The sequence below is a fragment of the Antedon bifida genome, chromosome 2, assembly GCF_963402885.1.
Source record: "Antedon bifida chromosome 2, ecAntBifi1.1, whole genome shotgun sequence".
Lineage (NCBI taxonomy): Eukaryota > Metazoa > Echinodermata > Crinoidea > Comatulida > Antedonidae > Antedon > Antedon bifida.
In genome coordinates, this window is record NC_136227.1 from 23,732,451 (window position 1) to 23,750,006 (window position 17,556).

The window sequence follows — 17,556 nt, forward strand, 5'->3', positions numbered from 1 at the left end:
CCTAAAAATGATCAAGAATACAATTAATTTACAATTAAATGTACAAAGGGTCTACTATGCCTTTGTAAAAATATTAACTAGTTCAATTATTAACCTTAACAATTTTATGCCTATTTTTATTTAATTCAAAAAGTATTCGCAGGAGGTTTCTTCTATCTGCAAGACGTCTCCACTCCGCATCACACGGTAATCGTACTGGTCTCAATTTACATTCACCACTCGGTAAACAATATTATCTTGCAGCGCATTACTTGCATGAGTATGTTTTGTTGTACTAGGAGGAGCTGGTGCTGATGATGGGATTGGGTCGTTATTTTTTATATGATCCTCTTGCAAACTCAGTTCGCTCCTTTCATCGGTCGATAAATGTGCAGGTTTACCCCTAGATATCTTTTGAAGGACGCCGATCTCGGCAGGGGTAATTAGTGTCTGGTACGATGATCGTACAACTTTTTCTGCCTTCTCATACTTTTTTGGGGGGTTATATGGGGTAGTTCTGATTTTGTGTTTCTTTAAATTGTTGACTCTAAATTTCGTCCCTGATCGGAATGTAACTGTCCACTTGGTCCAATAATCATTTTCATATCGTCTTTAAACAACCCAGGTGACTACTTGTAACTCCGCCATGGGGCTCATTTATTAAACTCGTCCTTAAAGTATGGGGAACTACAACTTTCCAGGTACTGCTGGTACTGTCGCCATTTGCTGCCTCCCATCGCCGACATACACTCCTTCTCGTATCTAGTACGTCCCAAATTATCCAATAAGGTCTTTTGTCATACGACATAATTTATTATCTCCATAAGAAGAAATTACAGTAGCTTGCAAAACAACAATATATATACATACAAATAAAAGATCAGACCACCCCACAAGTTACCTTTTATGATCTTCATTTAAGAAAACAATACCCTTAACTACAAAAGAATCACGGTATCTGTTGATGGTAAAAGCAGGAACTCTCATACGTCCACTTTTGGGGATATAATGCCAGACAATCACATCATAGAGAGGATGAGTCGAAAACAAATTTGTAACCCTAACCCTGTCTGGATTCACATCCTCCCATTTAGGACAATTAGAATTGTTCAGTTTTGCTTGGTATACCCAGGATATAGACTAACTATTTATTTTTTAGGTCGGTACTTCAGGTTCCAATCTAGTTAATCTGGCATGGACTATTTCAGTAAACTGGTTCTCATCGTCACTGTGATATACCAAATGTGTGCAGTAGGCGGCTAACTAGCATGTATTGCATCTATAACCAACGCTATTGTCCCTGTGTCGTTGTATACCCCGTTATTATAAAGGACTGGCCAGCTGCAGACCAATATGCAAATAAAGCAACTCGCAGACCAAGTAGGCTATTTACATAAATAACTACGTAAACACTACAGTCACGTCCACACTGTTTACAAACACGTCTCGACAATCCATCTGCATTTCCGTGTTTGTTTCCGAGTCTGTGGGTTATGATAAACTCATACTTCGAACCAGCGGGCCAATTGTCCCTCTGGATTTTTAAAAATAAGTAGCCAACGAAGTGAAGCATCGTCAGTTCGGATAGTAATCTTCCTTCCGTACAAGTATTGTCGGAAATATTTCGGGATATACACAAGAGCTAAAAGCCTGGTAACACAATAATTTCGTTCAGTCTTTACTAAGAGTTTTACTACTGTACGTTATTACTCGCTCTTCCCTGTTCTGAATTTGAGACAAGACACCTCCGATTCCGTAGTTACTCGCATCTGTGTCAAATATGAATTCCCGTTCGGATATGCAAGGATCGGGGATTGTTGTAATTTTTGTTTTGAAGTCCGGAATGCTTCGTGTTGGTTTTCGCCCCAAAAAAATATTCGAGACTTCTCTGTCAGCTGGAACAGTGGTTTTGCTGGAACTGAAAACCCCTGTATAAATGTTTGGTAATAGGAAGCTTAGCCAAGGAGACTTCCAACATCACATACACATTGTGGTATTGGCCATTCCCGTATCACTACTATCTTAGCCAGGTCCGTTTTTACTCCGTCTTTCGTTACTACGTGCCCCAGGTACAAAACTTCAGATTTAAACAGGCTGCATTTCTTTGGTTTCAATTTCAATCAACACCACTTCTAATCTCCTAATCTAATTTTTCTCCTTCTAATAAATGGACCGCCGGAAGAGTCCCACACCCTAGTTTATTTTACGGACATAGAGGAAGTTTAATCTCGCTAGGCTAGCCTGTCAGGTTCCCAGGTTCTCTTATTCCGTCTAGGTCTATGTACACTCACTAAGTAATTATTGCTAGATAAAAAACTTTGAGATTATGACAAGTAGCATCAGGTTCGGTGGCAACACAAACAATGTAAATAGATAAAGGAGGAAAATACAAGTAAATTAAATTCTCATGAGCCTTTATGACTCTTTGGGTATGTTCAGACTCACGTCTTTGTCCAGGCATACTTTTTTTAAATGGTATTGGGCTTCACAATCCTCTTCCGTCTTTTGTCTGATTGCGTCTACTTCGTTACAGCAAAGGCATTCGATTTCTTTGGTCACAACCCTACAATGCCCATATGTGCACCACTCTGTTGTGGCTTTCCTGCCAGGCCTAGGCTGCTCGAGCTCAACTCCAACATTTCCGCTAAGCTGAGAAACATTTTGATCGTCAAATGGCACTGCATCTGGCTCAAATGTATACAGTACCCATTTCTTCTCTTTTCCTTTCTAGAAACATTTATGTTGTAATTTTATATAAATTCAATGTCTTTAAGTCCGATTGATTGTTACAAATTGAAATACAGTATTGCTTGTACTATTATAGAATCTTATTATACACAGTGTAGTAATAGTCACTCTCGAGTCGAGTCTCATGTTGTAATTTTTTGGCCTATCATCATCACGCGATCGACTGACTCCAAGCTACTGTAAATATCGCTCTCTCAAAATTGGGCCAGATCCAATTTTCCTGCAAAACTGAGCCATTTTCATAACACACGAGCATCATAAATGAATTTTTTGGTGAAAATTGTTTCAGAATAGCCATTTGTTTCTATGTTTTATTATATAATTACTTAATACAAGTCGTGTGAAGTTGGCCCATTCACGAAATAGCCTATCCATCACCATTGTGTAATTTTATAATACAACCAATTACCTAGCTGGGTAAAGTTTGACAGCCTCGTTCTCGAATTCAGCATTTGTAAACATCATGCCAGTTGCCATTTCTCATAAGACAATATTACAAGTTACATATTAGAAATGTCATTGTCGGAGCCCACCTTTAAGGTGGAGTTGTGTAAGTGGCTTACATATTTTTGTGTCTAAACTAGGCCACAGATTAGCGTTAAAGAGCTGTTACGCCACGCCAGTGGCGTTAATAACCCTAGCAGGAGAGGGTAGATCTACTAACGCTAATCCAGTGATGCATCATTGGTTTTAACCTTAACCAATGAAAAGAAACAACCAAGGAGATAGCTAAACGTCAAACAATCAGGTTTTCAAAAAACAGTAGGTCTACAATTGGTGTCAGCGGTATGATATTTTCATAAGTTAAATACATTAATCAGATAATTGTCTGTGTAATAATTATGTTTGAAATTAATTTTGAATTAGAATGCAAAAATAAATCAGTATATTTTGAAGGTAACATTATATAAATAAAAATAATAAAAAAAAATTTAGAAAAAGAAATTGTCTTCATATAATTAGGAGCAAGTAATGGGTTGTCCCTCCAAACTTGAATTTGTGCATCTTTAATAGATACATTGGATAGGTTTTCCCTCTTATTCAGTGCTTGTGAAAAAAAGGTGTTATTAAAAGTACCAGGCACAGGTTAATTAAAAGTCTTGTTTATACAAATAATGAATGTTTAAGGGTCATGAGTTCAATAGAGCAGTCGATCTTGCAACTTATTAAAAATATTCTGTTCATTCAATGAATACAAAACATTCAATTTGGTTTTCAGTGTTGCATTTAAAAAAAAAAGGAATGGATGTTTCTTAGTACATAACCCATTGAATGGGACAAAATACACCTGTTATGAAATCATTACATACATATAAATACATAACATTTGTTGATTTGTTATGATTGTAAAATACTGTATAATTTATTGTAATATTCAGTTAAAAGATTGTAGGCCTACTAGCTAAGATTAAGGGACCATAATTTATTTAACAAAATGAAAATAATGGGTTATTTTAATTAGCAATTTTTATTTAAAAAACTGTTATTAACTGGGCAAGTCTATTAGTTGGAATAAAAAGGTATGTAAAAAAAATGTGCAACCAAAGAGATCTCACTCAGGATGTTTTTATTCAAACAGATAAATTTGTTAAACTTGCACTTAAATTAATGTGAAACGCTCACAAGAATTATAGTACTGTATGTCTATGTTTTGATATTGTTTAAAGGTTTACATGGTGAAAATCAATATAAACACCATACATTTAGTCATGAAAAGAAATGTTGAGTTTCTCGAAGTTTCAATCAATGTGCTTTTTGATCGTCCTCAGGAATGTCAGTGGACTAGCTAGGCTAGGCCTATGTCTGTAGCCTAGAGGCTGAATAGCAATACAAAGTTTCCATGCAACTGAAACTGGTATAGACCATATATCTCTCTACAAAAACGTTATTACTGTACTGTATTATTAAGTGCTATTTCTGCAAACAAAGACAGGTGGAGCAGGCAGAGATGTTTACATTTTTTTTTAAATAGTTTAATAGTAAACAAATAATGAATGCTTATGAGTGTGATGGTACAAAGGTGAATAATGAAATTAAATAGAATTTCATATTTCACAGAATGAAATTATTAATGTACCATCGCACAAATATAAACATAATTTGTTTTATATCTATGTAAAATTGTTGTCATTGCCATTGTTTTGATATTATTGTTGTGAAAGAGAGATTGCATCATGCATGTAGCTGCTTCTGTAACCCACAATCGTGCATTCCTTCTTTGTATACCTCACTTATTTCATTTCAATCAGGTTTAATTGCTTTCGAATTGGATATAATAATAAAGATTTTTTATAATTAACATTATTTTAATATGTTTGTTAAAGATGTATTGTTCCCATGAAAAAATAATTCTTACAAAAATTGTTTTGGAATATGCCATTTTAATGTCACATAATAGTTATCCACTTTAACCAAAATTTGGGTCGAGAACAAAAAATGTATTTACCTCAAAAAAAAATTGGAATTTAAAGAAAAAAAAGTCGAATTTGCTGCCAGCCAATGAGTTTTTGGTTTGGTATAAGTGAAGACATGTTTTTTTTTTCAATTTTAAGGGAAAATACATCTGTAATATTTATTTGTCTGTATTTTTGTTTATTCTGTATATACTGTAAATAATAATGAGAAATAAATGTATATAAAGTTTATTTTTGTATTTCTTGTCTTTTTCTGTGTCAATTACAAATAAAGTCTTGAAGTTTTAATACAGAAATAAAAATACAGCCATATTATGAAAAAAACATAGCCGATTAAATTGTTTTAGCTCAGAACTCAGAAGAAGACAACTCTTCTACAATACAATTTATTCTTCAAAAAGCACATACTTTACTATGAGCGAAAATAGGAATAATAAGCCAAAAACAAGAAAACAAACTATAATGCATTTGTTGAGTTGAGTAAGTTTGGGTTGGGTTTGGAATTACTGTTTCTTTTCAGTGTGAGGGTAACACTTTTTCTTTTAAATTAAGTATTAAATTGTATTTGTGAAATGGTTTAGGAAAGCAGGTACTAATTTGTTAAAAGTGGTTTTCTATTTCAAAGGTGAACTTGGCATGGTGGTTTGTTACATAAAACATTGTACTCAAACGCTTTTGAGAATTCCATAAACAGATTTTCCTTTCAAATGAATTATAAACTAATGCTGTAAAGTTCAATTTAAACATTGACTAGTTGATGAACATTGCCTAACTAGATTTAGTTATTTGTAATTGCCTATAAAAATATCTACTTTACTCCTTCACAAAGTTGTACACTAGTGATTGGTTGATGCATTAATTGCTGGTTTTCCTTTCACTTTTGTCCCTTAAAAATCCTTTTGACAGATATTTATTGACACAGTAAAGTTAGATGTATGAACATGGGTTATTGGTCATTTATAGAAAGAAATGCTGATTTATCTGGCTGTTTAATTATGTCTTGAAGAATTGCCTTGAGATGCCTACTTATTTGTTTCATCTCAGACTCTGTACCTGCACCCTTTAACAGGTTGTTCAGTGTAAAGACATGAGTAGATTCACATGATTTTATAGAACTTATAATTGCTTGAAATAAGTCTACAAATGCTCTACCTAGCTTACTACCATACCAGTCTTCGTCATGAGGATATTGTATACATTGTTCAATAAAGATATTTCTAAGCAGTCGTGGAGTCCAGGGTGCAAAATCTGCTGCATTATCTTCAATGAGAGTTTCTAAAATAGAGTAAGCTTTGTAGCGGCAACTATCAACCTGATGTGAATCTGCATATTCCAGAAGAGTGCACTCACTCTTTTCATAACATACTTTCCATAGTCTCTCGTCAACATTCTTAGCAGTTGTGTCGCATATTAAATACAGATCTTTCTTAACCATACCGATGCGTTGTGATGATAACCATTTGTTACTCAAGTGTTGTTTGTACCAGGAATTCATAGACTCAGGCCAGGAGTGCAGAAGCAGTGCTGGTAATAGATCAACTGTAAATGTCTCTCCAGCAAGAAGGATCTTCAGATTAATACCAGATCCTACATGAAAAAAAAAAAAAAAAGTGTACATGTTATAAATAGAAGATAAGTATCATTGATAATATATATATTTTTTTATTATTCATTTTCACTATTCATTTAACATAAACAAAAGGAATCCACATAAAACAAAAAATTATAAATGAAATGACATTTTTTTATTATTTTTTTGGCTCTATAATAATAGTCAATACCTTGATTGCACAATTTCACTTCAAACACAGTTGGTTCTTTTTCCCAAAAACATTTCTTATCAAGCTCTTCAACAGCCTCAGAAACAAGTGTACTAAATGTCTTTACAAATTTGTAAGGGCATAGATATGTCTCTCTTTCTATTCCACGTCCAATATTGTCAACACTATCATTTAAACAAGATACTAAATCATGAACAAGGATATTGTCTGCATTGATAGCCAAATACCCAAAACCATTAAGAACTGGCGTGTACGGGTTATTGCAGCATGTACTATCAATAAAGGTTACTGATTTGTCCTCTTGCGTTGATGATTTAAGAGTTGGTTTTGATCTACCACCAGCAGCATTATTTTCGCCACCAGAGAACGCATTTCGTCCAAAATTCACAAATAAGTTAGGTATGACGACAAGCAAGTCAAACTCGTAAACGCTGTTCTTGTTCATCCCAGTTGTTCGATTTACTGTATGATAGCTGGTATTGAGCCTGACACTATTGGAAGCATTCTTTGATGATGTTGTTCCATTCTCATCGGCAAGTCCTCCACCAAGCTCGGAAATACGAAACCGATCGTCCATATCTCCAACGGTTCGTAAAATCGGTTCAATTACTCTATTAACCACTCGTAATTGAATACTTTCCTTATATCGTTGCCGTGGTATAACATCGCACTTAGCAAAATGATTCAGTACAGCTGATAGACTTGTCCTAGTCGGTCTAGTTTTCTTCTTATTTTTCTCGTCCATGATTTGACTGAGTTACGGTCTCAATGTGCTTGATGCTGTATTATGCCAATCGAATCGACCGTACTCAATCCTGTCCTATCTATTTATTTCGTTCCTATGGCTACCAAGTATCATACTTGTGGCGGCGCTAAACGACACGCATGGCTGATCATTTTAATAATTCACGGTAGGTCTATTTCATATTCAACAATTAAATTATACATGACAGGCAAAGGCTAAAATACGTTATAAAAATATTTACATCAATTAATATTCAACTATTAAAATGAAACAAGCTAAAATAATGTTTAAAAATGTAACAGATAAATAAGATAAATTTGTTTATGAAAAAGTTTCCACTTATTTTCTATCAGTTTATTCATTTTTATTTTGGTTGCAAAATACCAACATTTAATATTTTCATGAATTATTATTTTTTACATTAAAATGAATGCTTTAAAAAATACAACAACTTAATTCAAAGTTCAAAACAGAAAAGAGACTCTTTTTTTTTTCACCGGATCATCTCTAGAATTTATGTTAGGATTTAAACGAATCATTATATGAACAAAATATCAACGAGATCACTGGTAGATGCAACACATATTAAGATTTGAAATAATAACTAAAAAGTTTAAAATATACATAAAACTAGAGGGTACTCCGAGAGTACAAACCTCCGCCTACTGTAAAATTCCCCTACATAAAATTCCCGAAAATGTTTTTTTTTTGACATTTTTTTTATTAGTTCTAAAGTGTAAATAGGCTAACTGCACGCTACAAAGTTGGGATGAGAGTTTGGTGTAATGGTTATGTATCCAGCTTCTCACAGTTAAGGTCCCTGGTTCAAGTCCCGCTGAGAGTTTTTTTTTTTTTTTTTTTTTATTTATTTTTTTTTTTTTTGTGGACCTTGATCTTTAACCCTGACCCTTCAAAATTTAACCAAAATTATATGATGAGTCATTGATCATTGTGGCTAAGTTTCGTGAGAATATCAAAACTGTGGTCTCTAGGCAGTAAAATGGATGTGGTGGATTACTCTTAGGTTCGATCCACACCTTTATAAATACTTTTATTATTATTACTTTTATAATACTATTTTAATATTGTCTTTGGGTGAATTACTGAAATGAATTACAAACAACGTTATGATGCATTTATATATAACTTTTTAGATTATATAGTGCAAAGCCCAACATGGCGTATACAATTATGAAAATAAAATTAAGTGCAAGAATAGGGAATCAAAAGATGATTGAAAAAAGAAACGCTGAAAGATCCTTTTTAGTAGGCTTAAGTATGCACCACTTGCACTAACTGGATATTATTTTATAAACTTTATTTACAAATACATACATCAAGCATAATAATAAAATAAAAGCCTTTCAATAAAATAAATAATAATAATAATAAATGATTTCTTTATGCCTACTTCTTGTTCTCCGTAAATTATTCTTTTTTCTTCACATGGATAATCCTAATCCATTGATTCGGTAGGCCTATACCGACGCAATAGCGTCTTTGCTATTTGAAAAAAGCAGATTACACGTGACATGCATACTGAATGTGTAATAAATAATAATAACTTTATTGTATCTCTTTTTTAACAGAGGCACTATCTACAAGGGATGCAACAAAATAATATAATAGTAGGGAGATACTATTGTGGGTTAAGGCCTACTATTATAATCTTAATTAGGCACTTGGAAATTTTAACCCACCCCAGCTTTTCCGGTCAGCAAATTAGCAAAATAATAAAACAGCACGAATAAACAAATTTGTTAGAACTCTTCTTCAAAATACGGCTGCATCATAAACGACCAGTCTTCAATGTCATTTTGTCAATAGTTTTGGTAACCCCATTGGTTACTATTAGAGTAGTGGGTTATTATTATAGATTCACTTATAAGGTGGGTTACTATTAAAAGGGGGATAGGCCTACTATTAAAGTGTGGGTTACTACGGTTTGGATAAAATGTTGCGGATCCTATAGACACAATTGTATTGTTGAAAATAGTCGCTGTTTTTTTTATTTCTCTTTATGTTCGTGCTGCTTGTACTTTTGTCTTCTGTTTGTAAAAGTCTTACAAACAGACTACATTATATATATATGTGTCTTCTGAATTAAATTGTGTGAACTTAAATTGTTGAAAGTGCGCGCTGTATGATGGGTAGATTAGCATATCCGGAGAGCCTTCAATCAAGGTCAAACGTCAAATTAAAGATAGCTAGCTCCTCGCGCCACCACCACCAGAATGTTGATGTTTACTAAAGCCGTGCAAACCACAATTTCTCGGCGTGTGAAACATTTTTGTGGGAGGGAAATCCTAAGCAAAACCTCTCACACAGGAATCTGTTGATAATCGTACTATCCAAATGAAAACCTATTTACTGATGGGTATTAAAACTCTGCTCATGATTGCTTCAAAATTATGGGAGATCTTCAGTTATGTCATACGTAGGAATATTCGGAAGGTAAGGATTTGCTTTGTCAGGCTAGCCTAGGCCTAGGCCTCTAACTAGTAGGCCTAGGCCTAGGCCTAGCCTCAAGAGGCTTATTAAGCGTCAGCTTAGGTTAGCCTAGCACTAATATAGGCTAGGTCTAGTCCTACCTAGATGTAAAATAGATAATAGATGCAATGAATGGATGATATTAATTAGGATAGAATTGAATTATCCACTAAACTAACTTGTTAATAAGCATATATTATCATATGACATTGATATAGGCCTATACTAGTTTAGGCTAGGCCTACCTAGAGACTGAGAGCCTAGGGCCTAGGCCTAGTAGTTTCATTTCATACTAGGCCTAGGTATACTCTGGACTAGCAGCCTGCCTCAGTAACTAGGCCTAACTAGCCTCTAATATAATAGATAAGGCCTTCCTTGACAGGTTTAGCCATAATGATTTAATGTCTAGGCCTAGGTTAAAATTATCTAGGCCTAGCTAATTAGGCTTAGCCTAATAGGCCTACACAGTTTAATTAAGAAATGTATGCTTAATTAAATAATATACCTAGGCCTAGGCCTGCTAACTATCTGTGCAAAACAAAATCAAAATTTTTATTTTAATCAGTTCATCCAGCACCAAACAGTTAGATATGATGTTCAACCACTATCACCACTTTCAAAACGCAAATTAGGTAAGTATCAATCAGCAATATCCTTTTTTGTCAAATTCTGTTTTGGTAGATTTTTTCAATTCATATTTGTCAATAGTTTAACACAATACTATGCATTTGATTTCAAAATCAGGAACTTAACAAGAATGAAGTTTTTTTCAATTCAGAGCAGATATTTAGCTTAATAATATTATATTATTATCATGTTTCCATTTGATAGAAAGGAAGTCAAAGAGATTCATCATTCCATATTTTGAATTGTGTGCTGATTCCATTGTACCAAGTGTACCAGTATCCAGTATTTTTACTTTTAATTGACTTTACTGAACATTAATTGTTTAATTTAATTCATTTAATAGATCTTGTAAAACGAAAAACATTAGTGCTTGATCTAGATGAAACTTTAATTCATTCGTATCATGACGGATTGATACGTCCTAATTCAAAGCCAACTATTCCACCTGACTTTGTGTTAAAGGTAATTTTCATATATTATACTAAAGACACTGCGGTATATGTGATGTGATTTTATGTGATGACACGCCCCATACTTCATTATTCAGAATCCAATCTAATCTTGACTCGTTTTGCATTTCCAAGCTTTCTTAATTTCAAATGTGTATGCAGATAAATATCAATGATCATATATTTTAACAGTAAACAGGGATATTTGATTGATTATGCCTACTACCCTCTATAAGGAGCCAGAGCAGCCACAGTACAGTGCATCAATATTGTAACATGATTCACACCAGAATATAATTACTTACTCTTGTTGAATAGTCTATCAAGTTTTTAATGTAGTGCGCTTCATTTACACAGAAGCAACAACTTCGCCTCTTTTCCAAATTAGTGAATAAAACATTCCTGAGTTATGATTGGTCTCGCATTTTTCCATGTCACAAAAAGTAGATGAAAATATTACTACACATGCGCATTAGTGCACTAATGCGAATTTATTTGTGCAAATTGAAAGTGTTCATGAACACTTTCAATTTGCACAAATAAGTTCGTTTAGTGGAAAACCAGGAAGGACAAGGCAATGGAAGTAAAGCATTACAGTACTATCATGTGACATATCACTATATTTCATGGAAATTAAAAAAAGTATGATTTCTAACCAAATATGGCAAAATGTTTAATATTATATTCTGCATTACAGGTAACTATTGATGCCCATCCAGTACGATTTTTTGTCTACAAGAGGCCACATGTGGACTTCTTTTTGGATGTTGTAAGTTCTTTAAATCCAAGAATAAGTTTATTAAAGCAAATTAACATGTTATAATAAAATTATGAGACTTTAAAGGAAATAAAAATAATAATCTTTAAAGCTCAGCTACAGGCATGAATTTCATATATAATATTTGGTTAAAATACATAAATTGATGCTAAGTAAATTGAATGTTGCCACACCTTTCATTTTTACAATTTTTTTTTAATTCCTCTTTAAATCTAAAAATCAACATCTTACTATAATTCACAAAATCTTGTGCGTGTCTGTCCGGCTATATTCAGAGACTAGGAGTCACATGGTCTTCACATTTGGTGGGTGGGTGCAGCTTGGTATAAGAAAAATACCAAGCTGCACCCACCCAAGTCACGTTAAAATCTCTAATTGCTTCGATGAAACTGAAACTTGCGTAAAGTAATCGCGTATTAATATGATATCGAGGCGCCCAAGATCATGCGATGTCAAGTTAAATTTTAAAATTACTCCAAGCTAAAACTAGGGTAAACTAATCTTGGGATATATGGCGAGTATGGATATGATAAATGATGTTTTAAACTACATTTGAAACCTGCTATTGTGCGGGTATACTTGATTGTTCAAGTTATTCACAAAGAACTCAATTACATTTTTGTTGTTGTAAACAGGTTAGCCAGTGGTATGATTTAGTGGTGTTTACAGCAAGTATGGAAATATATGGTTCAGCTGTGGCAGATAAATTGGACAAAGGCAGAGGGGTACTCAAAAGAAGATACTACAGACAGGTATGGACATTTGGCTCAAATTGCTATACAACAGTCTTAACCGTTTAAAGCCGGCTTTATCAGACGGTCTTGCTAAATCGATCCCTGTTAAACCATTGCTATAAAACAGTTTTAGATAAGATCGCGTAACAAATTGAGGCCGCACTTTACGTGTAGAATACCAAATAAGGTAATGTTTGTCATGCTTTCTCAATTTACAATCATAACAGTACATACATTTTTACGCAAGAAATTTATTCATTTATTAAGATCATCATTATTTGATTTAACACTTAAAACTCGTTCAGTGTGTTGTCTTTCATGATCAATTATGTAAAGCAACGCCATGTTGACAAAAGACTATTTTAAGTCTCCTTCAAGTAGGCTTTTAGGGGGATTTTACAGACTGCTTACAGGTTAGACCACATTATAGCAATGGTCTATAAGATTACTTAATACGTCAAAAAGACCTAAGCGGTAACACCGTTTATAAACTGCTTATATCAATCCGCCCCAGTAAAGAATATCAGTAAAGGGAATAAAGACCGAATTGAAAAGGCGCTGGGTAGAGCGGGGAAAGTAATTGGTTCATCTGTGCAAACGCTTGACGATTGTGTTGCCGATGTGTTCCATGCTATATTAGAAGACACCAATCATCCTCTTCATAATGACATTATCTACTCCGTTATCGTTAGAAGTGGTAATATGAGGACGGTGAACGCGAAGTACTCGTTCTTCCCAGCTGGGATACGGCCTTATATTTATTTTAGGCAAGCCAAGATAATTTATGAGCACTGTAATTTCCATTTATAGGACAATAAAATGAATTTGTATCAGTTTGTACTATACAGTATGTGGTGATTATAGCAGTAATTTCTATATTAGTACTTGGAAAGATCCAAATTTGAAAGAGAAAGGAAATTTGTTTAATCTTTTAAATGTTCATACCTTTTTTAAGTTCAGTCAAACCATGGAGGAAATATGTACATGTAAGCTAATAACATTTATTTTCTCTATGGTCAAACATAGTTAAAAGTTAAAATGTTTGTTGAACTGACTTAAATGAAGAAATATTCTGCCCAATTGAAAAATGCAATGTCTTCATGTATATAACCACAGAATTTGAAAAGAATTATGGTTATGATATGATTACGAGTTTGTTTGGCATAGGCTTTTCCATTCTGTTTGTACCCTTTGGAAATTTAAATAATCATATTAGTTTACATTTGTATTTTTTTTGTATTGACAGCATTGTACATTAGATTGTGGTAGTTATACTAAAGATTTGTCAGCAGTGAGTGATGATCTCTCAAGGGTATTTATAGTAGATAACTCACCAGGAGCATACAAATTATTTCCAGGTAAATTTTGTTTTTAAAAATAAGCTATAGTGTACTGATAGTATGGCTGTTTTTGGTTGTATAACAAGGAGATAACACAATAATACACCTAATAAATGCTTATTCGTTGAATATGGAGGTCATAGTTCAAATATTGATCATTCTATTCAATATGCTAAAAATATATCTATAAAAGTGCTTTGAAAAAATGTACATATTCTTCCCATTCAATGGAATATAATAATTGTTGCACACCTACTGGAGGATGACTAGAAATATGTGTTATCAGCGATTATTGGGATACTTTGGAAGTCTACTTATCTGAATAGTAGAATCTTGTTATTTGATTGGAAGATTGTGGGTGATGTTAAATAAATGTTATATTGCACTCTTTATTACATTACCGAGAGTGAACGAATAATTCATTTTGTATTGAACTAATAATTTCATTTGATGAAAGCTGAAATGTTCTATTTTCACGTCATAAAATTATTTGTATCATTACACTCATAAACATTAATTTTTATTTACTCTGCAGCACCATAACATGAGGTCTTTGCTGGCTTCATACTCATTGTTGATTGCTATTTTCATTGTCTTTTCAGAAAATGCAATACCAGTAGTATCATGGTTTTCAGATCCTAGTGATGTAGGGCTGTTAAATCTGTTGCCAATGCTTGATGCTTTGAGGTTTGCTAGCGACGTTCGATCTGTACTTAGACGAAATGTTCATGTTAATCGAGTATAACATTCAATAGATAAATAGTTGGTGAACTGTGAACATTTTGTATAATTTTAGCATGAAATAAGGTCTTATTTATCTTGAAGTAAATTCTTACATATAAGATGATCTGAATCAATTGCTTGTATACGGAGCATGGAAGGTGATCTCCTATTTACAGGCATGATAGTCAGCCACGCAGGCCTAGCACTGAGTTCAAATTAAGATTGTGTGCAGATAGAGAACAAGGGTCATCCTATATGTCAGAATTAACAGTTTTGAATTGCTGCTGATTTGTTAAAAATCATGATGATATAACATTTTTACTAGAAATCTTGTGTTATTTTTGGTGAGATTTTAATTAAAGAAGATGGTGATAGCAAACTGCATTTTAAAATAATTATTGATAGTTTGAATTTAATCCAGATTGCATTTCATTGTATGACATCACTTCTTGCAGTACAGTATTAATAGGATAGGAAAACTTTTTACAGCTTAAATTGTCGATATGAACATTTGTGTTAAGTTTTTATACAAACCTGAGATAATACTGTTACTGTATAATGCTGATTTATTTTAGCCTAGGTAGTGTTAATTATATCTCCTATGACTCCTTACATAACACTATAGAACAATTAAGTCTACATTATAAAACATCATTTTTGAAAATTGCATTATCATTTACATAGTCATTAAACTTATCCTTATTAAAATTCTGTACATTTGATTGATTTTTAAAACGTAATTTGTTCAGTGTACTTTTATATCATGGATAATTGTAAATGTCTTATAATATGCTTGTCCTATAGTCTTTTTTAAAAACTCCATTACCTCAGACCAAACTATTATCACCTGTAATGTTTTGTATATAAAGTTTAAAAACCCCTTTGGTTTTAAGAAATCAAATAAAATTCTTGTGAATATTTAATTTTGCATTCTTGTGTTAAACTATTAAAAAACGTTATTTTTACATTCCTTTGGTATTTAAAAGTCTGTATTTTGGGTTGTTTTCCCCTCTCTAAATCCTAATTATTTTTTTAGCATTTTTGTTAAGTTCAACAAATTAGGATTGTAAGTGTTTGGCAAAATATATTGCAAACATATAGTATAATTTCATTTGCCATGCAGTTCAAGATTATACTTAAATAAAAATAGTTACAGTTAAATGTAAGGAAGCAAAGTACATTCTTCAGTTTATAGTACAAATAGAACAGAATGTCTGATTCCTTTCCCAACAATGTGAAATAGTTCATTACCGTTGCCGAATTTCTTTTGACATCTATGTACAATTCATGTCCAAGTAAAATTTAAAAAATGCTGCCTATTAATAAATAGTCACATATTTTTTAATTCATACTAAGTGAATTTTTTTCTATAATTCATATTTATATGAATGTGCTTTATCATGTTTTTCTTGACATGTATGTACAATAGATGGTATGATTTTAATTTTACTTTGTTGTTTTAACTATCAGTTTCATTGTTTTCTAAGTAGCAACCAATGTTCTTTTAAATGTTTATAATTATTGTTAGAATACAATTTTAATGTTTATAAATAACAGGACTTTTTTTTTGCATATGTCATGTGTTTCTTTGTCAGCTAACTATGTGCCATAATAAAAAGGCAACACTTCCAATGTTAGTGCTTACTACAGTATTTATTTTGAATATTTAAGTACAGTAGGTATGACGAGGTTTATAAATAGTAAGGCTATCTTTGAATTGATCTTTTTGAACAGCTGATAGGTCCAAACAAATAAAAAGTAAAATAATTGTAATTATAGACAATGGCTAAATTGTGTTTTACTATTGTTTGTCATGTGAAGATAATAATTAATTTTTTAAAACAATTTTGATTTAAGTAGAGATAGTAGGCATACATACTTTGAAATCATACATCATGATCTCATTTTGTACTTCTTTTATGCTGTATTTGTTCGTATTTGGTTTCTGTTTTAGAAGCTCTGTCTACACTATCAAACAAGTTTGACAAAAATAAGTGTGATGTGCCCAGATTTAGTAGTGATATGACGTTATCGCGCCCATATATGGGAAAATCATTTTTTTGTAGTGTAGAGAGAGCTTTAAGGACGACATTTTCTTCCATAAAACAAAAAGATTCTAGAATTATTTTAGGATAACCATTAATGTTATGCTTTCTTTGATAAAAAAAAACAATATTCCAAATCCAGTCCTTGCGTTCTAGTGAGAAACATCTACTCTACACAAAGTACATGCGACCCTCTTGATAAATTAAACTATACAAATTACAATATTGTGCAACGCAATTGTTTAATTTCTAAATTTAATCAATATAAGAATAATTAAAAGATCCTTGTAATTCAGTTTTGCATCATGGAAAGAATACAACTAAATTACCGATATAAGTCAATGAGTGAGAACTGGATGCGTGATCCTCAAAATGCTATGTCAATTCACTTTCAAAGGGTTTGTTGAGAGTGTGAATTACAGCAGTGACATCAGTAAGTCAACTGGAATTGTCTCTTCCCTTTTGACATGCTCTAACGATTCTGGGTTGTGGCTAAAAGGTAAACGGAAAATGAAGATCCTGTTTGTTTATTTTATTTGTTTACCGCACACATTTATACAAATAATGAATAGTAAGAACAAAAAGTGAGATAGGCCTATACTATAAATATAATTGGGGTAGGTCACCAAAGTAGGATTGATAACAATCTTGGAGTCATCTAAAACCTATATGGCGTGACTCTTATGATCAATTGTGGCAAAAT

At 32.7% G+C, this 17,556-nt stretch overlaps 2 protein-coding genes across 2 annotated transcripts; one reads left to right on the plus strand and one right to left on the minus strand.

Moving 5' to 3' along the window:
* Positions 1 to 5,138: 5,138 nt before the first annotated feature.
* Positions 5,139 to 7,706, minus strand: LOC144836033 (uncharacterized). Its single transcript, XM_078691206.1, has 2 exons — positions 6,923 to 7,706; positions 5,139 to 6,728 (listed from the first exon to the last, which is right to left on the minus strand). Exons 1-2 carry the CDS (start codon positions 7,665 to 7,667, stop codon positions 6,088 to 6,090), a joined length of 1,386 nt encoding a protein of 461 aa, XP_078547332.1. The 5' UTR covers positions 7,668 to 7,706; the 3' UTR covers positions 5,139 to 6,087.
* Positions 7,707 to 9,816: 2,110 nt separating this feature from the next.
* On the plus strand, positions 9,817 to 17,018 carry LOC144858662 (CTD nuclear envelope phosphatase 1A-like). Its single transcript, XM_078714759.1, has 7 exons — positions 9,817 to 10,121; positions 10,723 to 10,789; positions 11,128 to 11,246; positions 11,931 to 12,002; positions 12,647 to 12,763; positions 13,992 to 14,103; positions 14,688 to 17,018. The coding sequence occupies exons 1-7, from the start codon at positions 10,023 to 10,025 to the stop codon at positions 14,828 to 14,830; spliced, it is 729 nt and encodes a 242-aa protein (XP_078570885.1). The 5' UTR covers positions 9,817 to 10,022; the 3' UTR covers positions 14,831 to 17,018.
* Positions 17,019 to 17,556: the final 538 nt, after the last annotated feature.